Source organism: Pholis gunnellus (assembly GCF_910591455.1).
Source record: "Pholis gunnellus genome assembly, chromosome: 11".
Classification (NCBI taxonomy): domain Eukaryota; kingdom Metazoa; phylum Chordata; class Actinopteri; order Perciformes; family Pholidae; genus Pholis; species Pholis gunnellus.
The window spans coordinates 18,851,769-18,879,285 of record NC_136538.1 but is presented as its reverse complement, the minus strand read 5'-3'; the positions used below and the strand labels follow the sequence as shown (position 1 = coordinate 18,879,285).

At 41.9% G+C, this 27,517-nt stretch overlaps 1 protein-coding gene across 1 annotated transcript in view; it reads right to left on the bottom strand.

Moving 5' to 3' along the window:
• Nucleotides 1-8,528: 8,528 nt before the first annotated feature.
• Nucleotides 8,529-27,517, bottom strand: part of camkmt (calmodulin-lysine N-methyltransferase) — a 94,491-nt gene continuing 75,502 nt past the window's right edge. Inside the window, exons 9-11 of the mRNA XM_079169384.1 lie at nucleotides 21,466-21,529; nucleotides 19,345-19,476; nucleotides 8,529-12,100 (exon numbers count right to left, since the gene is read on the bottom strand). Of these exons, the coding sequence (XP_079025510.1) occupies nucleotides 12,002-12,100; nucleotides 19,345-19,476; nucleotides 21,466-21,529 (295 nt within the window). The 3' untranslated portion in view covers nucleotides 8,529-12,001. The remainder of the gene's footprint in view (nucleotides 12,101-19,344; nucleotides 19,477-21,465; nucleotides 21,530-27,517) is intronic.

The following is a 27,517-nucleotide window of genomic DNA, read 5'->3' as shown; positions in this document are numbered from 1 at the left end:
TCGGTCACCAAAACTCAAATCAGCTTCTTAGACCTGTACCTTTATCTCAGCATACTATATTCTAACGATTACTACTGATTTAAGATGGAAATGGTATTTTAACAGACAAGTGTTGTTTCACATAGTTTGAACAGATTCTTACAATTATATTTCACTAACCTTTTTGAAGTATCGGTACATTATAATCTTTAAGGGTTTGTCTGTCCAAGCTGACATATCATTGATTCCTCTATCTTCCCACATAATTGTGTATTTATCAGTATGCTGCTAAATCCAGACAACAAGTAAGTGGTGAAGGGAGCTCGTTCTTGAGTTATTGTTTTGTTTGCAGTAAAAACTAAATGTTTGCTATTTTCCTGTCCCTATTGTCAAATGATGAGATGTGACAACTATACCATAACCAGTCATAAATGATTAGAGCTTAAACAATGAATTAACGATTAATTAAATAAAAAGAATTGATAACTTTGAAAATCTGGGTCTACTTTTCTCTGTTATATATAATTGAAAATAGAATATCTTGGGTTTTGGACTGATGTTTGGTAGAAAAAAGCAATGTGAAATATTCACTTGGTCATAATAAAATTGTGAGAGCAATTATTTACTACTTTTACAGACCAATTACTCAGAAAAAGAAGAATCGTCCGATTAGTTGGTAATAAAAGTAATCGTTGCATTTTTAAAATGCTGTCATTAGACAAAAGGAACACCGAGGTTCAGACTATGCATTGCCACAACATGCATGGGATGTGGTTCTGTATTTTATCAATACATCAATAGCTCATACTCACACCAAATTGATTAATAAGTAAAACTCCAGCACAGACAGAAGTGGGAAAGATTAGGCCCGGTTGTTTCCTTTCAAGGCTTGTAGGCACAGCAGAGCTGCAGCAACTGTAACAAGTAATGACTATTTCACACTACACGGCTTTCTCGCGTGTGTTTTACGCGACAAAACTTAGTTTGGAAACCTCATCTGGGATTCCAGATGAAGGGACTTGTAGTGTGTGACCACTTGTCGCCTGTCAGTCATGGAGTGTGAAAAACATCAATGTCCTCAAGACTCATGATTACAAGACAGAAAGTGGCGTCACGTGAACAGTGCAGCAATCTGACAACTTTGAACGATGTTTATGTGGACTTGGCTTTAAGTGCTCAGCTTTTGCCTCCACAGCTTGTTTGAATGGCTCACTTGTCCTGCGTGGCTGAGATCCAGGTGAGACCGGGTTTAGCATTCAGCGAGGAGATGTGCAGGTAAACACAGATATGATACGATACAGACGAGTAAATGGAGCAAAGGTGATGAGAAACTTAAAAAAAATTAAATATATACACATGCAGGGTAACAATAAGCTGGCTCTTCTGAATCATGCCAATATTTTTGGGGGATTCCAATAATGTCAGCACATACTTAGCTCAATCCATTGGAGCCAATAACAAAAAGAGAGCTCAAGGCTAGTAGACTCTTGACAGACGACAGTCTGCCAGGGCCAAAGGCTAGACTCAAGCTGGAGCAGAGGATTCTCCTTCTGCAGGATAAACACAGGCCATAACACTGAAGCTCAGAGTCTAAAGTCATTGGCTGGAGAAGTGGCTGTACTCATGGCGAGTCAGAGGCAAACGCACACAAATACACACAAACTCGAGACGAGACACAAGGGAATTTAAAGGAAAACTAGGAAATAGGCCACCTTCCCTCTTCTCATTACTTAAAGCTCAACATTCAGCATTTCAGACACACACACAGACACACATTCCCTCAATCACTCACACGAGGTTGTGGTTATGGCTTAGGGAACACTTCAGCTCTATTCAATCAAACAGAGTACCAGGACTGAATCAGCTAAAGGTTAATTGCACCGACGTCCTTGTGCACATATGGACGGGAAATGTGTGTGTGTGTGTGTTTGTAAGGATGAGTGTATCTGTTGAAACCCTTACCCAACCGGCGTATTGAAGCAAAATGCCTTTTTGTCGCACAAGGATTAGTGTGAAAAAAATCTATGTACATTTCCTCCTAAGGAGGCAGACAAGTGGCTACTGGAGTATTTACCTCCCCCAAACAGAAACGCCAGAAAATTGTTTGGAACAGGTGCATGCCACCCTGTAAGCTGACATAGAAGACTGTGAAAAAACATGTTCTATAGTTCAATACTTTTAAAATGAAATTCTGTTTGCTGATGACTTTTGATTAATCTAAGTTCAGGTTTGATGGTATTTCTTTTTTTCAAACCCTGTACTTTACAGCAAATAGACAAAACTGCACTTTGAAAATGCCTACAGTCTATTATAAGGACCCTATAGGCCTTAAAAGGTGTTTCTAGATAAATCTGAAGGGTCACAATTTGATTAATGGGAGAGAGAGCTCTAAATGTTCTCTTTTTCTATTTGAATAGTAGTTAGTTTGTCCCGTTTAAGGCTTTAAAAATCATAATAAATTAAACACTTTGAGAAGGGAAATCACTCTTTTTGTACAGCTTACAGCTCATAAATATATTAAACTTGAGATACTAGGGGACTGGTCTGTGGCGAGGTTCTAGTGACATCTTTTAGACGATATTCTCTATTAGCAATGCAATCACTGCCAGAGTTTATTTTTGCACTAGTGAAGTAAGTGATCATAAAAAACCTGAGCCTTTCAAAAGTATGCTTGTCAGACTACACTTAAAAAAAATAGGACGTTTTGAAATACCTAACTGATTTCATCACTGGAGGGGGCAAAAGTGTAGCAGTAATTCAAATCCAGGATATGCACTTAAACCCGGGACTTGTAACAATGGTTGTATTTGCGTGCGGTTTGAATTGGACCTTGGTTTCAAAGCTGTGTTTTGCCGTGCTGGTCTGGGGGGGCCTAAGAGTTACTGGCAGAGGGCCGGGCTGCGGCCTCGTTGACCTTCAAAGCAGACACGAGGGCCCTCTCCATCCCGCCAGCACCACTTGTGGCAGGAAGAGAGGGTTGTTGACTGGCCTCTAATGGCCCCCTGGCCCACGGGAACATGGGTCGGCAGGTTAGTGCTGTTACCCTGGCGACCACAGACACATAGGCCAAAGAGAAGGGGGGGGGCAGGAGAGAGGAAGAGGAGGAAACATACATGGACAGATTGAATCAGAACCAGCTGAGGATGTAGACAGACATATAGGAAGGTAGTGTGGTAAAGATTTACCGTGTAACTATTTAAAAAGCTGGTGTCGTTCATTCAAAAGTATCTAACAAGTAAATGGCACCACGTACTGTATGTTGTACTAGAGTAAATCCTAAAATCCTCTCTAATTATGATGCCAATAAACAAATGTTAAGGACCAATGTAACCTGCAGTATATGGAGCTACGGAGGCCATGTTGAGCGTGTGGGTGCAGGTAGAGGCTGGTGACAGGTCAAGGGATATAATTAGTGGCTATTGGATTATCCCAGAACCAGTTATGCAGTAATGGAAGTAAATTAAGTTTATATCAAGTTTAACATGAGCTGATGTAATGTTGATACAAAGACAGCTTGTTCTTGGGTGAGGACAGGATTCAATGATGCTTTAAAGGTGCACCAGGTCAGAGGATAGTGTGAAAAGTTTTCCTATGTAACTAGTAACTGTCTGTAAGACTAGTGGAACTAGATAAGTAGGGATGTCAGCAGGACCACCGAGCTGGGCTATGGCATTAAGACGAGACTGCCTCTCGAGCCAGAGGGACCAGCCACTGTAGTTTAACCCGAGTAGATTCAGGTTAAGCTGCTGAGTATCTGCTCTTTGCTTGTGGAGTTAAAGGCAGCTTAAAAGGTAAGTTAGGTCAGGGCTAGGTCAAACATAAATAATCAAGCGGGCCGATTCTGCATTAAATACATTTCTATTTCCATTTGCAAATAACCTTGAAAGATATGCATTTTATTTTTCTCATTGAAAATATGAGTTGAATATTAACAAAGAGTGTAGTTATTTTAGATCAAACATGCATCTATAAAAATACATAATTATATATAAAGAAATCCATGTTTGAACAATACAGCTGGCTGCTTGTTTGGTTGCTGATTTAACTAAAGCTTGCTCATTAAATGTAAAGATTCGGTGGCTCGTTGACAAACGAGCTGTTTCACAGACTGGTAGATGACCTCACTGATTAACTGACTGGCAAAGTCACAGGCAGACAATAGCACAGAAAGGAGCTGCTTGAATGGGGTGAGGCAGGTGTTAATTCAGCGCGGCTCTTACGGTGGCTGATGTCGGCCCTCTTGCTATTAAAAGTAGAGTAAACACGGCCACAAGAGACTGTCAACATTGACAGGAAGGACTCTCAACCACGTGTCGTTCTATATGTCTCGCAGTCCGTTGCCTCCGTTCTCTCTCCGTGTCTCCCGCTTCCACCTAGCCTGAACCAAACCAGCGAGAGGTTGAGTGCTTTCGTCAACAGCACAGCCCCCTTAATTAGCAGCCCGTTGCTATAAGCTCATGTGTAAGCATCACTGTACTGTGTGAATGTGCGTGTGTGTGTGTATGCATACCATATATTTCCACCCTCCAGACTCACCACAGCATACTCCAGTCAGTCAGGTAATAAGTCAGTAAGTGAACATAGCCTCCAGCATATCCAGATGGAGAGCTTTAATGGGTATTAGACGAGGGGGGGAGGGGGGGGGCGGACAGGTAAATGGGGATAACTACAAGCAGCCTATAGAGCCAGCAAAGCCTTCAAAAAGAACAGATGGGAGTCAATGCACATTTGAGTTTGTATATTTACGTCTGTCAAACGTGTCTACAAATGAAAAAAGTGTTTTAAAAAAAAAAAAGATACACAATGATAAACACGATAAAACCCCCAAAGTTTCCCACATTGTATGGACAGTATCCCATTCCACTCAGCTCCAGGTGATTACATTAATACCACACAATTCCACCTCCACATATTTCTCAATTCCTTCTCCTGTAATGGAAAACATTATTGTCATCAAGGCCAGCATCAGGTGTGTGTTGTGAATGTAGTGTGTGTGTGTGTGTGTATGTGTGTGTGTGTGTGTGTGGGGGTGTGTGTGTGAGAGGTGGGGGTAGCTCCCACTCTGCCATGTCAACTCATACTCGATTGCTTTCTAAGTAAAAATAAAAAAGGAAAAATTGCTCTCAGGGACTTTGCTGCATTCCACTTCATGAGCACAAACAAACGGACCAAAAAGCCATTCTGGAGGAAGGAGTGGGAGGAGGTGGGGCTGCGGGTCGGTGGGGGCAAGCTGAAAAAGCCCCTTAAAAAACAGAGGGAGATAAAGAGGAGGGGGAGAGCAGGAAGGAAAGCACACGGAGCTGAAAAAACCCAAGTGACTCCACTACCGATAATGAGCGGATCATTTAAAAAGCCCTCCTCAAATTGCCTTGAGGAGGAGAAGAGAAAGGAAGAGGCTTGAAAGGTTTTGAGAGATTTTGGGTGATGGACGAAGTGGTGACAGGGAGGGGTTACAAAATAGAGCAGGGGACTGTGAGATGCACTCGTACATACAGTATATACACTGAAACATGGGTCATTTCCATCTGTGGCTGTAAGTGTGCAGGTCAAACAGTCAGAGGTGAAGCTGATCACCTGACCCCATCTGGCGCACACTGTCTGTATCTCATTGAATGTGAGAAAAAATGTATACCTGAATGTACTATCCGCACAGTTTTTGGGAAATGTAATGAATAATAATTTAAGAGCTTTTTAATGCCATCAAAAGAAGAAGCTTTCCTATATCTTTGCTTCAGCCTTAAATTCAAAAAGCATAAAGATGTTCTTCTTGGTCAAATTGCAGGTCATTGCCATTCGAGGCAGCCACCTAATGTAGTCTGAACTATTTTACATAACAAAACTACAAAGCAACGGAATGAAAATCGCGTTGCGTAGTGAAATGAAAATAAATGAAATAAAATTCAAAGGCTGAAAAATCCATTTGTCCCAGATCAAATGAAATACCTCTTTATTTGACCTTGTGCTTCAAAAACAAAAATTAAGACGTGTTAAGAATTTCTGGAGAGCTGCAGGAACTGTGGCACCAAAAATATCAGTCATTCAAATAAATGTCAAAGGGAAGGCAGAGACTGTGTTGGTATACGGTGTGTGTGTGTGTGTGTGTGTGTGTGTGTGTGTGTGTGTGCCATGTTGCAGTGGAAACCAGCCCACGGCCCTGGGGATGCCAGCTAGCTGGCGGCAGAGTATCAACAAAGCACAACATGACACAACATGGCCGGACTTCAGCTGAGCCCATGGTGAGTGTGGTGAAGACGATTTGTGTATTTGTCAAAGTGTGTGTTTGTATGCCGGGGCTGTTTGAATGCATCGGCGTGCGTGTGTGTGTGTGTGTGTTGGGCTTCGCTGATCTGTGCCGTGTGCAGGTAAGATGTGGACGGAGGATGTTGTGTTATTGTGGGTGGTGTGTGTGTGTGTGTGTGTGTGTGTGTTTGGAGTAAGGGGGTCACCATGTTGGTTGCCAGCTGCCTTGTTTGCTTTTCAGAAGATGAATTAACGTTTCACTCTTTTTGTACCCACACATTTTTACACATATAATTAACAGTCACCATGGGAAGCGTAATGTACTTCATCTTACGGCTGTATTTTCATATTAACAATGGATCAAATGACTATATGTAATGTGAAAGGGGTCGCTCATGGTGACAAGTCCCCCTCAGCTGTATTAAGCTTTTATTTGTCTTTAAGCTAATTGTTCTGGTTTTAGGGGCCACAACTTTACCGTTTTGGTTCACTAATGCACCTGTTTTCAGCAGCAAAGCTCTCATAAACCCACTGTACGCTACCTGCCCAGCAACAAACAGGAGACAGACAGTGATAGAGACTAGCTGGTGAACAAAGTGGAGCATTTATCTGCAAAACAGCCAGATATTTCCCTCAGGAGTTGTCAGAGACCAAAAACAGAAGTAAAAGGAGAGTGAATATTGGACTTACGTTGGTCACAAGATAAGAAACGCAATTTAAAATGAATGCTAAACCTGCTACTGTCCCCTAACGAACTGTTTTTCTTAAACATCTTTAACACATCAGCCTTGTAACACTGTCATTGTTGTGTCTACAACTTATTCTGTTGGCCTAAAAGAGAATTACTGTACATTTAAGGAGACATTAGTGAAAGTGCAAGCAACTTTCATAGCAAATGTGGAATTTTGTGTTTTTTTGATTATGGAATCAAACTGCAAAAAGGAAAGAAGCATTTACAGATAAGTAAACCTTAATGGAAGTTTGCAGGGCGGACTACGTTGAGTTTTTTCTGCCAAAGAAATCACTCACTGAATACTCATTTGCATGGAGGATGCTAAATCAAATGTTCGAACCACTTCCATGTTGACAACAATTTTGTCGACTTTCATCAGCCTTCCAGTCTTTACTCTCTTTTCCCTTACTCCCTCTGTCCCATTCTTCCTCCTCCCTGTACTCGCCTTTCTCCCCCTCTCCTCCCCTCTCCATCTTGACACAGTGCACTGAGCCTAATCGTGGATAATTGGGTGGGAGGGGCAGTGGGCTGGCCTTGCCTTTGTGTGCAAAGGGCAAGTGGTCAAGTTAATGGGGCCCTTGTGTCGAGCCTGGAGCACTCTGTCTCTCTCTTTTTCTCTGTTCGATCACTCACTCCGCCAGTCAATCTCAGTCTCTCAGTCAGCTTCTCTTTTCTTTCACGGATGAAGCTTTTTTTCCCCGCTGTTTCGATCTAGTTTCGCCTCATTTCCAGCGGTCTCACTTCGCCTTTCCTTCCAGCCATTCAGTGTGTCTTGTCCAATTTCTTTTCTCTCCTCCTCCTCCTCCTCCTCTGCCCTCTTGTCTTTTTCAGCCTCTCTCTTTCTCTTCTTTGCAGCTTTTTCTATCTCTTCTCACTGTCTCTCCAGCAGAGTGTTGGGGAGGAGAGAACAGACCTCTTTAAAATATCAAAAGACAGATCAGGAGGCCTCGCTGGTCCCTCCCTTTTGCTAACTCTCCCTCCCTCCTTCTGACTGATAAACAGAAGAGTGAGTCTGCAGGATTAGCTGCTGTGTACTGCTTTCCCTCCCTCCTTTATCCCTCTCTCTTTTCTTCCTGTGGAGGGGTACACTGTTGACTGGGCTTGATATATGTGTGTGTGTGCGTGTGAGTGTGTGTTACCTTGTCTGGCATCAGCTTAGCCTGCAGGAGGCCATTGTGTTTGAAACACAGGCCACAGCCGATCTGGGCCCCAGAGGAAACTTTATTACATCTGTGAACATTTAACACTGGATTGTTAATAATGAAACGCACACGTTTTACACAATTAGCTTTGTCAACCAGCTCCACATGATAAGCATTTATTATATGAATCATTACAGAAGACCCGTAGACATCTTGCAAGGTGACAGAGAATGCAACATTTGTGTAATTGTGATACTAAAATGTTAAATTATGAAATATTTATTTGTAATAATAAAATACGTTTCGCAAAAACATTTATAAATCAAATAATATTGTAGCTATAGTTGATGTGTTTAAAAATGGACAATTTAAAAAGAAAAAAAAAGTCCAGTCGCAAATTTCTTGAAGAAAAAGTATTTATTTGTATTCATTCACAAAAGATTGCCCACCCTTCGACAGCAAAGTATAACATTCATTACCCATTAATTACAGTGAAGCAGAGAGAATTTGATATACTGAACAGAAAAACTCACTCTATGAAGCCGTGTCCACACTAAGGTGGACGAATTGTAATATTTCATAGAAGTAAATACAGTCTGTGTTTCTTTTGTCAAACCCAAAAATAATATAAACCACACAATCATTCTACACACCAGTGTGAATAAAGTGAAATACAACAATAGCAGCTTCAACTTTAGTCACACTGGGGAATTTTCTTGTAATTCTGTTTTTGGTGGCCTAAAAAAAAGGCTCAGCGTGGATAGAAGTATCTAACTAGATCCAACTTTAAATTGATCTGGATTAGTGTGGATGGCCTGCAAAGGACCAACAATTCTAAGAATTCTGTTTGATAATCCAAATAATAGCCTAGCTGAGACATCCCACGACACAGTGACATAAATCTGTTGGAATAGAGCATTCCTGCATGATATTTGCCCAAGGTAATTCTCAGCTGCAGCACATAACCTCCTCTGAAGAACACCTACTATCAGTGGTTCCTTGACTGTCTGTTGTCTGATGTCACAGTGAGAAGTGTCCTGGCACACAGCACTAATAGCGAGACCACAAGTGACGACATCACTGTCTGCAGATCGTCGGTGCACCAGGTGAAGATTTTGCCACAAATGGAGGCAGTGATGTTGCAAAGAGCAGCAATAGCGCTGATAACAGTGGTAAACAGTGGCGCTCAATGCCGCAGTGTTGCAAAATGACATCACTGTTAGTGGTGGTGACGTCACACTAGACAGTGATGAGGTCACTGTACACATTCACAGTTGGGATGGTATTCATGTGTTAGGCCGCAGATATCAAAAGGTATACAGCAAACGGCATTACAGCTAAAAATGTAATTAAACACACTTCTAAACCTTTGCAATGGGGATGTTTTTGCAATGCAATTTAAGTCCTCAAAGCATTGAGACCACTGATAAAACTAGCTTGATTTACTTTGCTGAGTAGTTACACACAGGGAATACCTCTCGTTTGTGAAGGTGGATTTTTTTTTCAACAAGAGGGACGCAAACAACAGCCAATGGGAGATACTGCATAGCTTGTTGGCTGCTGTATAAAACAACGGATCACAGTGAAATATGGAAACACTTTACTAGTGACAGGTACAACTTTAGGCTCGAGTGGCCCACTGACACTTGGCGTTTCTTTAATACCACAAGAAACAGAAAACAGCTCAATGCACGGAAAAAGACCTGAGTAGAACCATTGATTGTGCCGATAGAAAAAATGCCAACAGAGAATGGAGAAGCAATTGGTCTGAAATGTGTGAAAGGTTTTTGCTCTTGAGGCTATGAGGAGCATGTGCAACTTTCAACAACCATGGTTGCAGATAGTCTATCAATATGAAATCATATTCTAACCATGTCCACTGGATGTGTCGTGTTACTGTTCAAGCAGTATGTTTTTCAAATGATTTCAAATGCAGTTTTGCAGACACTTGTTGTGTTTTTCATGCATACTGAAAACAAACCTGCAGCTCATTCATGAACAGATCCGTACCTTCTGAATAGTGTATATTAGCAGAAAGAAAACCGCAGCTTTACTTCTCCTGCTTCAAAGAATCAATCGGAGAAGCGACATAAACAAACAAGACGATACAGTTTTGCTGTATATACTGAATCAATAACAAATGAATGCACCATTAAATAATAATATAGGCTTTGCATACATCCAAAAGTGAATGTAGCCCTTCATAGACCCGTAACGCATGGACGTTGATAATGGGGTCACAGAGCCAGTGGACATTGGCACACCAGCTAGACTGGCAGCAGATTGTCTGCACCAAGTGGACATTAGGGGCAAGAGACCATTGATATGTCTGTATTACACAAAACAAGGAAAAGAAAAAGGTGCAAAGAAATCCTGCTTTGTACAGCAAATCACACATCTTTTAATCTGTTCCACAGTATTGGGGTCAGTAGTCAATAAATGTTAGTAGGAGTCATTACGACTTATGTGCATGTATTCTCTCTCTCTCTCACTGTGTCTCTTCAGACACACTCACACTTCCTGAAGGTGGGTTCAGATCAAGAGCGTTTAGCAGCTGCCATAGAATATGATTGTTTGAAGAGCTAAATATGAGCGAAATGATGTTCGATTCAGTTAGCCAGACCTACTTCTGTGTCCGAATATGCTTGATATCAGAGTCATTACAGCAGACACAATGGAGCGTGATATGTATGTGACACAATCGTTTAGGGCTGTCATCAGTGGCACTTTAAAACAATTGCACTAACTACCACTAAAGCAGGAGTTTGAGTTGATGTTGGTGTCTGATGCACATTGCAAACTAATTGTAATACCCACAGAGCCGTGTAAAATAAATGTACAATGTGACATAGTGTGGACTACTTGAATCCGTGGTGAGGTTGCAGCGTACTATGCTAACTGTAGCTCCAGGGCAGCAACAATTGCTCCTTAGTCTGAACGTGCCTTAATAATATGTTAATGTACTATTGTAAGAAATGCACAAAAGCCGTTCTTAATACTGACCTCTGACTGGGATGAATGAGTTGTATTAGATGAACATTAAAGCGGGGGAAGAAGGGAACAAAGAGGAATAAAGGAAACACAAAGGAAACTGTGAGCTGCTCCACAGTCTGTGATGGTTAATGAATTAGAGCTGGCCTCCATGCTGGGGCCAGAAACACAGTAGCACAGGTTAATACTGACAGGTTAAACAGGGCAATCTGACACTTACAGTAGGACTGATAGAGGAAATGTCCATGTAACTGACTAAACAACTGACTGGCTTGTTGGCTGGAATGATGACTAGATTACTGGCTAATTAATTACTATAATAGGTAATTGAATAGACTGGTTACTTGACTGGCCGGCCATATGACTGTTTGGCAATGTGGTTCTTGGATTGGTACTTTCCTGGATGGCTGATTAAATGCAGGGATGAGGCAAACTGATTTAAGGGCTGACTGACCGAGTGACTATTGTGGAGACGGACAGTAGTTATTTGGCAAATGGCGGATGGTTAAAACTAACTAGGCTGGAATATATCCGCCTCTCCTTTTTCTTCCCCCTTAGCCACAGTCAACGTATCCCCACTGCTTTGGAAATTAGCTTTTTCTTCAACGCTTCAAACTGCAAAACATGCACGCTCAAATATTTTTCAACGCCATGCATCATCTGATAATAGATCCTCCCAGTGGTCACTGTATCTATGTGAAAAATGCCTCAAATGTGACCACAATTTGTTTTGCTCCCTGTGACTTAACACTTGATATTGGGACCAACGAAACCCTACTGTGAACTGGTACTGCTCTTCCAGTGAATTTCTTCCTCCTTCACATTGGCGACATGACTCTGTAGCATCGTTCCAGCTCAAATATCAAAAAATATATGGAGTGGCAATGTGCAGAGCTGAGGGTTCACTTGTTTGGGTTTACTGAGTGTGGCTGACAGGTTGAGGTCCTTTGGTCAAGGTGATGAGGAGAGGATAGTGGATGTTCTCATCGTAGGCGTCTTTTCCCTCCGTCAGCATCTGAGAAACACACAACATGAAAAGCATTAACTAGGCCGATAAAATCGACAGAAAATATGTATCCAAAATTTCGGTTTGGTAAAATATTTCTCTCTAATTTCATTAATACTTAATATTTCAGGGTGTCTAACCCCTCAACGCCTGCCATCTTTACGCTGTCATGCTATGGAAACTAGGGCAAAATAATGCCCTCAAAGCTACAAATGTATTACTTTTATTATATCGAATTTTCTTGTTCTCTTCTGTGAACATTTCATTTTAAAACCCTGTCAAGAAAATCATACTTGCAACCTGACAGGTCAGGTCAAGATCATTAGTAATAACATTATGTTGTAGAGCTCAGAAGCGGACAACATTGAAAAGGATGTGCCGCACATCAGCTGAAAAAAAACATAAGTGGAAACTAATGACAGAAAATAAACAACTAACCATTGAAATGAAATATTACCACTGCATTAATTAACTAATTGTTCCAGCTCAAGTGTGCATACTCCTGCACACACAAACACTCTTACTCTCAAACACACACACACGCACACACACCTTTGTGGGATGCCCGTGTGCCCTTTTAAGCTGACTTGGCAGTGTGGGCATGAACCTGCTAATTAGCTCGCCCAGCGTCTGGCCAAATGATCAGAGACTTATGAAAGTGAGTTTAGTGGGTCTGCTCATGTGAGAGCGTGTGATTGTCTGTGTGTGTGTGTGGGGTGAGACCAGGATAGGGCAGAACTGTGTGAAATGGGTTTTTTCACAACAAACAAAAACTTAAACTGACCCCGAATTCATTCCCGTCAGCAGCATGTAAGTAATATGCAAGTGACAGTCCAACCCACTCCAACCTACTTACATTAACTCAAATGCTGACTTTGTGCTCTTTTCCCCAAAAATATGAAAATCAAGTCACAGGGGCTCTTGTTTTATTGCATTTATTCATCAAAATATGCAGATCCGCTAATACTCTTCTACACTTCTACTCCTCAATGAAAGAGACTGTATCATTTTTTTTAGCTCAGATCTAGACCTCAGTGAAACTCAAATCCCTGGAGGTCTCTCGCTTTATTCAGCTTTATTAAGACACATAATAAGTTGAAAAGACAGCTACAAACACAGTTGTAAATGCATGTGATCTGCAGTGTAGTGTGTGTCTGTGCAGGTAGCATGTAGTGATGGAGAAGTTCAAGAGGGGAACAGGTTTATGGACTTTGGGTGGTTGTTAGGAAGTGTTCAGGCTGACATTAGCACTGCATGATTAAACGCAATCCCCTATTCATTTCAATGAGCCCACTGCATTCACACAGCAGGGGCGCCAACGCAGACAACGGCATCAAGAAAGTTAAGTCAAGTCTCATTTACAGAGCACATTTGAAAAGAACAGGTGTTGACCGAAGTGATTTAAAGGGTATCTAAAACATTTAAATGATAACTGATGTTGAAATAATGAAGACAAAAATAAATAGATAAATGACAGTAACACACAAAACTAAAACAATTTCCTCATCCCACAAAAAGGTTAAGGCTCGCTCAACTTTTGCCCGCAACACATTCCAGGTAGATCATTTCTTAACATTACTTAAGTATTTATCTATTATCCATACACATACACCTGTATATGATGGAAGAATAAAGGTGTACAATTAGAGAACGTGGTGGTCCTGAACATTTCTTATAAAAATAATCCACAATGTCACAACACTAGGCTTGTGTGATTTAAGTTACTACCTCACTCACATGTCTCATCTCTCTTTTTCCCACCCTGTCCTCACAGTGAGAGATCTTCACCTCTATACCTCTCTCCCCATTCCGCCTTTTTCAAATTTCTCCCCTTTTCTGCTGAATATGAACAAACTGCTCGTGTCTGCCTTACCCCTCTCTCCCTCGGTCCCTGCCTCCCCCCCCCCCCCCAGTACCCTTCATGTGTGTTATCTTCCTATGGCCATCCCTCCAGGCACCGGCCGGTGGTTGAACCTCTGACCCCCAGAGAGAGAAAGAGAGATAGAGGGAGGCAGGGAGAGGGAGAGCAGACGGCCCAGGGGTGGTTGGGCGTGGAGGGGCAGCTGCCTGCCCCCCTGTGCTAAGCCCGCTATGGGGACCACAGCCAGCATTCACATTCAAATTCTACCAGGCGGAAGGAGCAAGGAAGCGATAGATGGAGGGTTAGAGCGGGAGGGAGGGGGCCTTAACACGGTGAGGGCTAAGAGCTTGCAGAGGTGAAAAGTTTAACAAGCAAAGCTGTTCCTCCTGATCGCAGGCTGCCTAATCAGCTTCATGGGTGGCTGGCTAAATCGGCTCTCAACGCGACCCCCCACCCCACCAACCCAACAATCTTTTCTCTTTTTTTTCTTTCCTTTCCTTTCCAAGGTGCAAGTCATTTATTGTATTGCCACTTTCGCCCCAGCTTCTGTCTCCCCTCTCTCGTGCTCTCATTTTGCCTCTCTATTTCTCTGCCCACTTCCTTTTTTCGTTTATTCTTGCCCTGCTTGTGCAGACCGGAGAGAAAGTGAACAAGGTGGAAATAGAGAGAGGAGGGGGGCTTTGAGACAAGGGAGGGATGGATGAACCGGATGTCTGGGGTCTCTCTCGGCAGGATTAGGAAACAGAGAATGAGGGATTGGGTGGATGGAGAGACGAGTAGAAGAAGGGATAGAAGGACAGGCTTGAATAAATAGAGAAGTGGGTCGTGATGTAGGAAATGGGAAGATAGAGGGGAGCAGAGGGAGGGAGAGTGGAGAAGGGTGAAGGAAGATATAGGGGGGAGGGAGGAAGGGGGTGGCCAGGCAGCTGAGGGGGAAGAGAGGAAAAGAATGAAAGAGGGAAACAGAACGAAAGAGGCAGGGAAATGAGTGTGAGTGCATGGACACAGTGGGGATACTATTTATGCATGTGAGAGAGACGGGGGATGCACACATGTGGACACACACTCTAATGCGTGTGTGTGTGTGTGTGTGTTTGAGAGAAATTAAAATTCATGACTCTCTCTTCACAACCATTTGAGTAACAAGATTAAGATGGCGGGTTAGAAAATAGCGCTGGCATTATCAGGCTGCTTGCAGTCCCTCCAGCTGCTTGCCTCTCTATTCCACAACAGTGGGGATAAGAGGATAACGCGCTAGCCCTGTCTGCCCGTCCCAGCACACGCCTTACACACACACACACACACACACACACACACACACACACACACACACTACCGCTGCACATCGGGCCTGCCTGCCTGCTGTCTGTAGTCCCTCGAGTGTGTTTGTGTCAGAGGGTGAAAGTGTGTGTATGTTTGGAGAGTAGCGAGCTGGGGGTCTGGAGATGGTTTGTAAAAAAAGAAATGCTAAAAACACTCCCAGCTCTCTCTCTCTCTCTCTCTCTCTCTCTCTCTCTCTCTCTCTCTTTCACACGAACCCGTACAAAGCCAACATTAAGATAGGCAGCATATTCCAAACAAAATCAAATCTGATTTGTCAAATCCAGCACAGCGAGGAATGCAGGGATATGCACAGCTACTGCGGCCACGTTTGTTTAACGGCGTCTGTGCCAGATGGAGGAGCTTGTGAGTAGCAGTGGAAGCATGAAAGGAAGTAAACTCGGACTCATTTAGAAACTCAACCAGTGACAGGATATTGTTGCGCTGCTGTGTGAATATTTCAACAAGTTTAGATTTTGATTGGAGTGGGCTTCAAGCTTGACCCCCGAGCCGTAACACAGTATTATTATTATTATTTATATCGTGCTCCAATATGCACTAGAAAACTAACAAAATGACTCAAGGTTTTATTGAACACCTTGAAGAGTATTGTCTGATGTCAGTGCTAATTTTGATAGTCAGAGCATTAATATAGCAACAAACAACTATTTGCTCGGTAACGATATCGCGGAGTAATGTCTACCGGAGAATGCACTCACTTTCCCTCTGTGTGCGTTGTAATCTGAGCTTCTCATGCATGTTAGCGTGCTCCACTGGTTAGCTGACGGCCGCTCTGCACTGCGCTCATACGGCGGTTACAGCAGGTAACGCTGTTCTGACCGACGGTGCTGCCCAGAAACATAGCGCCCACCAGTCCCCCCCCCCCCCCCCAGGTGTTATCTTTGTAGCCGTAGTTTGCGCTGTTAGCACCGTTAGCTACAAGCCGCCTGCTTAATTATCACCTTGTTAAAGCACAACATGTACTCTGAATTCCGTGTGGAGAAGGGATTAACGGTAGAACACAGTTGATTTATTGAACATTAATTTGATTACTTTACATTATTTTGTGTATACATTTGCCATATAATGATAAACTGACCACAGAAAAATGTCGGTATTGATATCTTGATAATAATTTCAACCATATCAGCTACACAAATATTTGAATTACACTATGCGGTGGCCTACCGATCTGTTCAATGTTTAATTGGAGTAAAAAATAAAAGATGTGCACGTTTATCTCATTTTTGATGATTTTCTCATAAACATAACAATTTAGACTGATCAAATGAGCACATCAATGGAAAATGTTAAACATTTTACTACTTAATGTATAACTTTTATTCTAACACTATCGGATTAAAGGCAGTGACAATGAGTAAAAGTTAATTTAGTGTAATATTAAGCCAGTATTTGCTTATGAATTAGATATATTTTCACAGCTAAAATTGTCAGTACTAAAAAGTAACATTTAGACTTTTCAGTTCCATCTTTTTCCTCAAAATGACTACACCTGCTTTTTTTTTAAGCTATAGTGAAAGAAAATCCATAGTGTGTGTTCCACTGCCGGTTCAGATATGCATTTTTCTTGTGTTCTGGTCCACCAACTGAAAGTAAATATAGCCGAAGAAAGCTAATCTGTAGTGCAAATGAGTAGCAGCTGCTAATTTGGCTGTATGTGTGTGTGTGTGTGCACATTGGTAGTGTATGTTTCACTGTGATATCATCATGTGGTGTGTGTTTGTGTGTAATGTCTAGCCAATATGCTGTCTGAGTGATGTCTGGTCTGTGTGGGATTGTGATATAGCTTGTTTCTTAGCTGTGTGTGTGTGTGTGTGTGTGTGTGTAGAATGGTCAGTCAGGCACATACAAGCACACACACAGAAAGCCACACAGGGCTTGTTCAGAGTGTTCATCAGAAGATAAGCAGAGGAGACTTAATCACCTTCACATGTGAGGGGGGCACTTCAACTTGTCCTCATATCCACACGCAGCACCTGACCCCACTGTGTGTGTGTGTGTGTGTATGTGCATGTGTGACTGTGTCTGTGTGTGTGTACTGTTTGTGTCAAGCAGATGGAAGTGTGCATTTCACGTGCGAGTCTAACGGTGTGACATTCCCCTTGCATGTCGAAGAAAAGAAAGAAAGACCAGCATAATTTTCACAGTTTTGTTTGATTTTTATATCCCACAACAATTTTAGTCTGAATTTCACTGTTCACATTCTGTTGTTAGGCAACTCTCATCACTAAAACTGGTCTGAGTGGCAATTTTCCCAAGCGGTTGAGGTGCTGAACCATTAGAATTACTCAATGGCTGTATTCTGCGGCCTTGAGGCACAATCAATTCTCTCCGCAGCTTTTTCAAAGAAAGTTGTGTTTCTTTTAAATTTACGGCAATGGCAGCATCCACTTTAATCCTACCGGAGCTACTTCTTTCTTTCCGTCCCTCTTACTTTCTTTTTTCTCTCTTCTCCTTTTGGAGTCAGTTTTTATTTATTTCCAAGAATGTTGTTTCCTTTTACTGATACAACTTATTGTGCTGTTGCCACTTCACCTGAGGCCAAAACCATCAACAATAACAAATATCATCTGAAGCCATTTCTCTTAAATTGAATGTACTTTAGAAGTGTTCATCCATTTATGTTTGCTCAAAATCATTTGTGTTTTTCTGTTTGGAGAGATTCTCTCTATATATATATCTCTCTATCCCCTTGTCTGTGAGTGCATTTGTTTCCCAGTTTTAAGCTGGAGGGAAAACTAAAAAAAAGATTTAAACTTTTAACTCAAATTCCAGTCCAGGAAATGTCCTGCGTCCCGCCTGGTCTTAGGTTTTTGCTACTAAAAGACTGGTTTAGGTGTCGGGAAAGATGGTGGCTTTGGTTAATTACTGAATGCGTAATTGAATCTCATCATGTTTGAAAGGGTCCAGAGTCCCTTACATATAACATGTGTGAGGGATTGTGATGTTAAATCTAGTGGAGGGCTAATAGTCAAGAGAGAGAAGGAGAGGAGTGAGATTCTTCTATGCTGAGGCTCAAGCCACTTTAACAGGCACTTTAATGGCCAGTCTGTCCAATTGTCCCACCAGTGTAGGTGAGCGTGTGTGCACCAATTTAGTCCACTCCTTGCTGTCCTGTTCTTCTGTAGCTGTGTATGTAATGGAGTTAACAGCTGGACTCCACTTCTTTAAACACTGCCTACTTGTGTGCTTTCTGTCACTTCTCTTTGTCACTGTCCTTCTCTCTCCTTCCCTTTCCCTCTCCGTCTTCCTCACTGTGCCAAGTTAAGGCCGCTTGTTTTAGCTCTGGTGTGTCTCACAAAGTGCCTCTACACATCCCACCACAGGCTAATACCATAGACTGTATAAAATATGGACGCAGTCCTCGTGACGTCACCCGTAGGTGTCTGAATACATGTTGTGAAGCTCAAAGTGGGTAGCTCCGGCTGTGTCTCAAACTCCCGGCTAATCCATAAATGAGTAAAGAGGTGAATCAATGACGGCACCTACCTGTCACCCTAAGCGGCCACACCTTCAATTATGCCTAACTTTAAGGGTTAATGATTGAAACGAGTGAGTTATGTAAAGAAGTAGCAAATAAGAGGGTTCATCTGTGTCAATTAACCACCATGAATAATTGCATTTCAGCGCAGAATGAGGACTGTGAATTCCCTGTTGTTCCCCGTTCCCTAGAATTATTTTGCGGACTTGGAAACCATCCTTCAATTTATACCAAACATTTTCTTACAACTGCTGCCTTTTGTTAAAACATGAGGCAAGAAGATACTCTGGTGCATGGCTGGCGTTCTCACAGAAACTGTTGTTTGGCTGATAGTCAATACAAGAAAACAGTTCTACAGATCGTGCACGCTGCTGTTGTTTTATCATACTGTAGTTTATTGTAAACACATATGTATACGACTCATTCTATGAGCACCTTGCCTGCGGACTTTGACAGCATCAGTTTTGATGATGTCTCTTTTAACAAAACAACTTTTTTTGTACGGGATGCAGTGCTTTGGAGTCAAGCTGACTGTCTGAGTGTCTTTCTATTCTTGTGCTAGCTTCTTACCTTTAAGTGAACATCCCAGACCTGAGCATCGTACTGCTGGTGTTGAGAGGCACAGAGTCCGGCCTGCTGGGCCAGTTGACAAAACAGTCTCAGAGTTTCACCTCGCCGTGGAGCAAACACCAACGCCATGCCCTGGGTAGGAAATGAGAGGAGGGTGAGTACTTTTGGAGTTGGACGGTGAACATAGCGGCATAGACTACTTCACAACTCATTACTCGTAACATTTGTTGTTTAGCTTTACAAACACACACAGTTAGTTGCCTGTTTGTCTCTCTTTCCTTTGTTTTTCACTGGGTAAATATTAGATGATAAACCCCCCAAAAAGCAAAGCTCTACTAACCCAACCAACACATGTGAACACACATGTGTAGGTCTGACTTGTCTTCTCATGCGACGTGTTTGTGTCAGTGTGTGCGTGAGAACGACAGAGGGACGGTTTGTATGTGCACATTCATCACAGACGTCCCGCAAATACTAAGAGGATTACCAACAGGTTCAAAGTTTCTTTGAAATCCTTCAGCTTTCAGTTGTTTTTCATGTCGCTCATGTTATTATTGTTTTCAATAAATGAACCAAAGAGGCATGGTCATGCAAACACACACAGGCAGGATCACGATGATTTTTCATCTGTATAACCCCCCCCCCCATCTAAACACATAGCAAAATTAAGCAAACAACTCCTCCCAACGCTAATCAGCTGATTAAGGGGATCCAGCCCACCGGATGGACCACCTTTGTCAGAAACAACAAATTAGTGCCATTAGATAGAAGAATTAATTGCTTTGTTAATTGCTTAATCAGCTTAGCAAATTATTAAATATTTGGCAAAGCTGGTTGTGGCAGCGGCAGTCTGATGGCCGACACTCAAATCATATTAGCCCCTGAATTATCTCCACTGGATTAAAGAGAGAGAGACATGAAGAGAGACTTAACACACAGATGTACAACAATGGCCAGATGTCATGTCTGTCATTCGACAACAGCGGCTTCTGCATTCAACTGCAACCGAGACACATATTCACGTTGTAGGTTTTACTGCGGATGTCACTGTGTGAAATGTCAGCTGAGGAAGCGCGTGTCACTGCTGGCAACAACCCGAACGTAATATTAATCATATAATCCTTTTGTCTTTCGAGTTCCCTCTGCTGCTTGTAGAAAATGTAATAAAGATACTGGATTTTAAAGTTAGTAAACCTTTTTTTTTCTAAACACTAAAACCAAGTGGACAGTTTCACTTTTATGTGCCCGGGTTTTATTATCTGTCGCTGAGTTTTCTGCAGAAAGAGGTTCTAATGAAAACAGTTGAACATGAAAACTGTGAATTGATCCGAGACAGTGTTTAGGAAACTCCTTTCTGGTTGCTGCTCAATTTTGATTGTAGTTCCATTGTTTGTAATTTGGGTGAACTGACACTTCAGTGACTTGGTGCTGATCTGCAAACCACATTATAACCAGCATGTTAAAAAACAACAAGAGAATCAATGTTGAGATGCTGAATGAAGAGAAATGTAACCTCCTGCATTTCTCTCAGCCTCATCTCTCCTCACTGTCCATATTCTCACCGTTCCCATTCCTCTCCCTCCTCCTTTCCTCCCATCTTTCCCATCAGTCTCTCTCCTCCCTCACCCCTTCCTGTGTCCTCTCCTCCTCCTCCTCCTTCTTCTTCTCCATATCTCCTTCCCTCCAGTCCTGTATTCACCTCTTTTTCATAAACAGATATTCTGGCCTCTGTACTTAAAACGCACCCCCTCCTCCCTCAGATGAATAGAAACCTCAACCCGATCTCTTCCAGCCTTTTGCTTTCTTTTCCCCCCATTTGCTTTGGCTGTCACAGCGTGGGGTCTTATCGTGAGGCCAAAAGGGAGAAGTTGCCTCAGATTTATGATTAAGGGAAGGCAGGAGCGAGAGAGACGGAGATCAGAGCGATGCATTCAAGTTGCTCATATTAAGCATTAAAGCATTACATGATATTAATCCTGTCAGACTATTAATGTGTACAGGGTTTTGGGCAAGGCCTAATTATGATTTAGAGGAGTGTGGTGGTGATTTAGAGGAAGGGGATAAGCAGATAAACATATATATTAGACACACAGAGGCAAACACACATACACACACACTTACGTTGGGTTGCAGTAATCTCCTTATAGCATCAACCAGGCTGGCTCTGTACTGGTCGAGAAACAAACTGGGAGGGAGAGGGAGAGACAGGTTAGAATGTATTCTTATGATAGCAGCTCCAGATAAAGCAGCGGGCTATTTGTTTTCTTTTGTTCACAAATAAATCTACCAACAGGAAGAAGGGGGAAAACAATTTGCATGAGTAAGATGCTCTTCCTTTTTGTTTACGTTTGAGTTTCCATGTGTATTCACCTCGGTCTGTGTCGAGGCATTGAGAGGAATGCAGAACATCAGAGAATCCAACGGGCACAGACACCATCGGCAACAGTAAACACACACGTGTGTGCGCGCAGACATACACACGATTATGGGGCACTTCAAAGTAGCGCAAAAGCACCTTGAATTTGTGGAATTAATACCTGGAGTGTGCACTCTGAAGTTAACAGGAAGATATAAGTACAAACACAACAAACAAAGGAAAAATAAATCAGAAATGAAGGAATAATGATCTGTCTCTATTGTACATTAAACACAAGCGAACTATAACATGCAGGTGTCTGTGGGAAAGACTGTGTAAATGGGAATTAGAGCATTTGTGCTTGCATGTTTTCACAACATAATGCAACTTCACAAACTGTGAATGATTAGCACCAAAGACCAATTTTAGGCCTACGAACATTTCTGAGAATATCAGCGGGCAAAAGACAAATGTGAGTTGTATACTGACAAAAAAAATGGTTACATGGTCACTCATGTGTCGGGGAGGTCATGACAATCAGCTCCTTGTAACTTGTTCAAACCCTGATATAAATAGTGTAACCCTAATTAGGTTACAAAAGTGTTTACTTCTTTATCCTAATATACATAATCAACTCTTTGAAAACAAGTTGATTTTACATAATGGTGAGTTTTAGATGGGATGGAGATAATACAACACACACACACACACACACACACACACACAAACACACAGACAAGCCCACATCAACTCCAATCATTCTAAACAAAGTAACACCTGTCTCTATTTCCACAAAGACACATTTCAATCCATTATGCAAGTAAGTAGAGCGGTGTGTGTGTGTGTGTGTGTGTGTGTGTGTGTGTGTGTGTACCTATTATCACAGATGAGAGTGGAGTAATTTGACTAAAATGGAACAATACAGTGCAGATTTGACATAATCCCGCACATCCGTCCAACTGGCCAGCAGAGTGACAATCTGGACGTAACTTTCCAATCACAGCCTCTGACCTGTCCTCGTGCAAAATCCTCTGATCCCAGAGAGGAATGAGAGGTGCACGTCAGAGAATCCCCTCTCTGCATCTCTGCCTACATCTACACAAAAGAAAGGACTTACCAACACAAGCTCTCACCGAAGCCAGGATGTGTGTCCGTCTGTGAGAAGTTTGTTATTCTTCTAAGGTTAGCCAGAGGTGCAAAAGTTTATTTGACTTGAAAGGTGAGAGGTTTGTGTTTGGTTTATTTTGCCACCGATATGAGTTCACGGGAAAAGCGAGTGGTGAGGAAAAATAGGAAGTGAGCTACGTTGGGTGGAGGCAACAGCTGAAACACACACACACACACACACACACACACTGAGGGCAGGGGAAGGACATCATGTCATTAAGAGGGCAAACAAAAAAACGTTGCTGATGAAAAGTTCTACAGCTACTGACACTACAACATTGTGACAAATCATGCCACAAATGTTGCATAAAGTAATCATAACAACAAATACCCATTAATGTAAGTCATGTACTGCCAGTCAGTCAGAAAAAAAGACAAAGTTTAAGAATATTATTACAGGGCCAACTATTCGTAATTTCCACAAAAACAGTGGAAATAAATGTTATGAAATACAGACAACATGGTACGAATACCCAAAGAATTTGTAAAATGCACCCATCCAGAAGGCAAGACAATAAAGAGCGGAATCTGAACAATGATTTAAGATTTAAAGGGAAAGAACACCACATGAAGCTGGCAGTATTTACCTACCGATATAGTGTATCTGCCCATCTTATATCACTGTTCGTTAATTATTAGCTCTGCCTGGAGAATCATGTGAAAGCCCATGAAGTCAGTGAGTGAGTGAGTGTGAAACTGTGTCTGTCCAAGGACAATCTCGCATTGTGCTGCAGCAAACTGCATAGTATTTTGGGTGCCCAGATATGGCTGCATGCTCAAGGACCTCTTTTGGTTACGGTGACTCACACTTCTCAAAACATCTTTTATTGCCAGATTAATTCCAGTGACAACACAGCTGAATGCACCTCCGGACCGCAGTTGCTTCTCTGCGGCCAGAGACCGAGTTGGGGAAAACCAGAGTGTACGTTTATGGGGAAAACAGTTTGTTCCCTTTTATTGTTTTGGACCGTGTTTATGGCTATCAGCTAACAGCTAACAGCTAACAGGTCACATAACTACACACACAGCCGACGGCATTACAGCAGATTAGCTTCTGTCGAAATAAATGCTTCAAGTCGCGGTTACCACTGTGAAAGATTAGATTTTTGAAACTATTAGTTCTACTACTGACACATTCAATAATTATGCCTTTTTGGATATTTTAGGGTTCTGTTAGTTATAAGTGGTAGTGTTGAATGGCTTTGACTTCTTTTACAGCTGACAAATGGTGATAAATCACTTAAATTTACTCTTCTGGCCTCTCTTCACTTTAAACACATAATACAATGTAATGCAAAGTGATATTCTGGTGAGACTTTATCACTCAGAGGAATGTCTCTAAGTCTATTACACTATACACTGTTGGCTGGGAGTCACAGTTAAATAATGCCAGCGTAATAATCACAAATTGAGTGGAGTACCACTTTAAAGTCCCCGACTGTCAGAGACCTATTGTCTCACGCTGACCCCCCCGACCCAGAACAGCCCCGCGAACTCCAGTCAAAATTGACTGGAGGTCAAAGGTAACAAAACGGGAGTGTGTGGTGTGTGTGTGTGTGTGTCTGAAGGCGTTGCTGCTATATATGTCTGCTTACACACGTATGTGAACATGCAGGATGTCGTCAAGGCTGCAAGGGTGAGCCCATGGAAACACATGACATCATCTATTCAGTATTATTTTTTTCCAAGGGGAAAATTAAGGGTTAATATGCACGTTTTTTATTTGTATGCATTACTAGGATTTTCAAATGCATTACCAAACAATTTATTTGAGGTTTTGCGGCACCCGCATACTTATATCATATATTAGTTCATTTCAGGACTTAGGTGTCTGTTTTATATCCAAAATGATCCAAACAAAGCGAGGTGGTATTTTGTCAAAATCAGCTCTGAATTTTTATATCAAACTTCCTCCTGAATGTCAAAATGTTAAAGTTTTTTTTAAATTAGTCAGTAAGTAATAGCCCTTTCAGTATGATTTCAGATTTCTGTGAATTTTGTTGAAGTTTATTTTTTTAAATTTTATATTATTTAATCCCAGTCCATCCGGGAAACTCTTACTACATGTAATGTCATGCGGGAAAACAAGAATAAGCCACTTAAGATTGGAGAAGAAACCTTGTGACCGTGTAAACAAAAAGAAAAAACTCAGTTAATACCAAAACTATCATGCAGCACAACGCTGGTTTCCCTCTTTCATCCTATTAAGCAGTACAAAAGGATGTTTGTGTGGAGCTGAAAGTCAATCTTGGAAAGCGACTTACACTTTTCTTGGCTAAGAGACTTAGTGTGCCTCTAAGAATACTTTGGACACCTCTTGTTTTTTGTTCAGATTTGCATAACAGAAAAAACAAGAAATGCAATAAATCATGTATTAAACCAAATTACAATAATTTAAATTGCTTAATGCAATAATTAGTTTGACAGTCCAATATTGACTTAACTTGTATCAGCAATGTGATATTGACTTACAGAATCTAATGAAGCATTAACCTTGACTTAAGATCTTCCAGAATTGACATATTCTGATCAATAATGCAGATGAAAGTAATGAATGGCGAAAGCCCAAAAGAGGGTGAGGATGTTTTTGTATAGTAAATTAAACATAAATGATACATTTCTTGATCTGCAAGCCCCGAGCAGCACCCGCTTTATTTATTGTCTCATCGTCACCACATATGCTATTGTGCCAAGTCATCACATGGAGATTTCAGCAGTGATGTGTTTGTATGTAGAGTAGCAGTAATGTTCCATCCAGTTAACTGACAGTCAGCTCTTAAGGGAACCACAAAAAAGGTGTCCATCAAAAGTGCACGTGTGGATTTATGCAAATGACATAGATACAGTGCGAAAAATAGATCAAATGCACACACGCACAAACTAACACACACATAAACAGAGCTTTATCTCAGAGCCCACACATGGACAGCTTTTGGAGAAAGCAGACATGCCAACATCCCAGCCAAGGATCCTCTGCCACACACATGCCCACTGCAGGAATCCCTCTCTGCCTGAATCTCTCTCTCTCTCTCTCTCACACACACACACACACACACACACACACACACACACACACACACACACACACACACACACACACACACACACACACACACACACACACACACACACACACACACACACACACACACGCACACACGCACACAACACTCACTACCGTTTGTCTTTCTCTCTGTAAATCACTAACATTTTGACTGTCACGACTCAATTTACTAGTTAAAAACTCGTAAAAATCTACCCCTTCTATTCTCATTTAACATTCTAGTCAAGGAATATGCCAATATTGTTTGTTGCAAAGGTTTCACTGCTGGACACAAGAACTCCCCTAAATGTCCATTCTCAGGGTATGTGCACGGGAGGTTTGAAGTTCCCACAACACAAATTAAAGAATTCTGGATCACAATTGGCTCTCAAGTAGATGTAAAGTCACAAAATCTACATTCCTATGTAAAAGTGTACAACTAAGATGGAAACGTGTCTCCTTCAGCAGATGAATATGACAACAGCCCTCTGGTGCCAAACTGTGCACAGAGAAGGTCAAACTTCCAAGTGAAATAACAAAAAACGTTACCGTTTTTGAATTTCTTTGATTTCTCTTTTAGCCTCTCTCATTCTGTAGATCGTCTTTTCACAATCTTCTTTCAAGCATCCTTCACAGCTCTACTGCGTACTCCACGACTCCTTTTTATAGGTTCATGTGTTTTAATCTCTACTTGCAAAGGTGATTGAAGAGAGCAGGAAGAACAAGAAGTGTATTTCAATAGTACAATTAAATATTTACAGAAAGTGGGTGACTTTCTGTACCACTCAAGACTTAACAGTTCTTCTTTTGAATAATACTCTTCAAGGATATTCAAAGAAGTTAGCACGTAATAGACCGCTGATACACAATGTTCCACTAAACTCTTCTCCTTTCCTTGGCCCCCCTCTTCTCTTCTGCCACCCTCGCTTCTCAGCGGTAGTTCCGCTGCTACCGGAGGGAGCTATAATTAATCGGAGTGGAAGCCGCGTTGTTGACCTTTTCGCAGGTGATCATCGCCACGATGCGCCCAGTAATCGGTCAGCCATCACTCTTCAACCATCACCACTGCAATTATCACACTGTCACTCACTCACATACACGCGCAGAAAAGATGGCAAAAAAAAACATCTTGCAGAACACCCACCGCACAGACCCCGCGACTAAAGCATGCATCTGCTGAGAAGAACCTGCAATATCAAAAATTCACATGCAATTTACTCCGTTCTCACACTGTCTGCTTCTGTCTATCGCACACATGTGCATACACACTAGTCCGCTGTAAAGTATCCTCTATTAGCTGCCGGCTCTCTTTCTCTCTCTGGGTGCTGTACCTGACTATTACCTGTAATGACCGTGACATTACAATAATGATAACGGCGTTTGCTAATGCTGCACTTAGCACACATGCACACACTTGTGCAGATAGATACACACACACACACACACACACACTGTACACAAGCTACATTTCTTCGGTGTTTGTGAAGCTGGAAAATAGTGAAGTACTTTCACTTCAACCAACAGCATGTCCATCTACTCATTGTGTGTGTGTGTGTGTTTGTATGTGCATATGTGTATGTCAGTGTGCAGGCGTGATGGTAAACGGA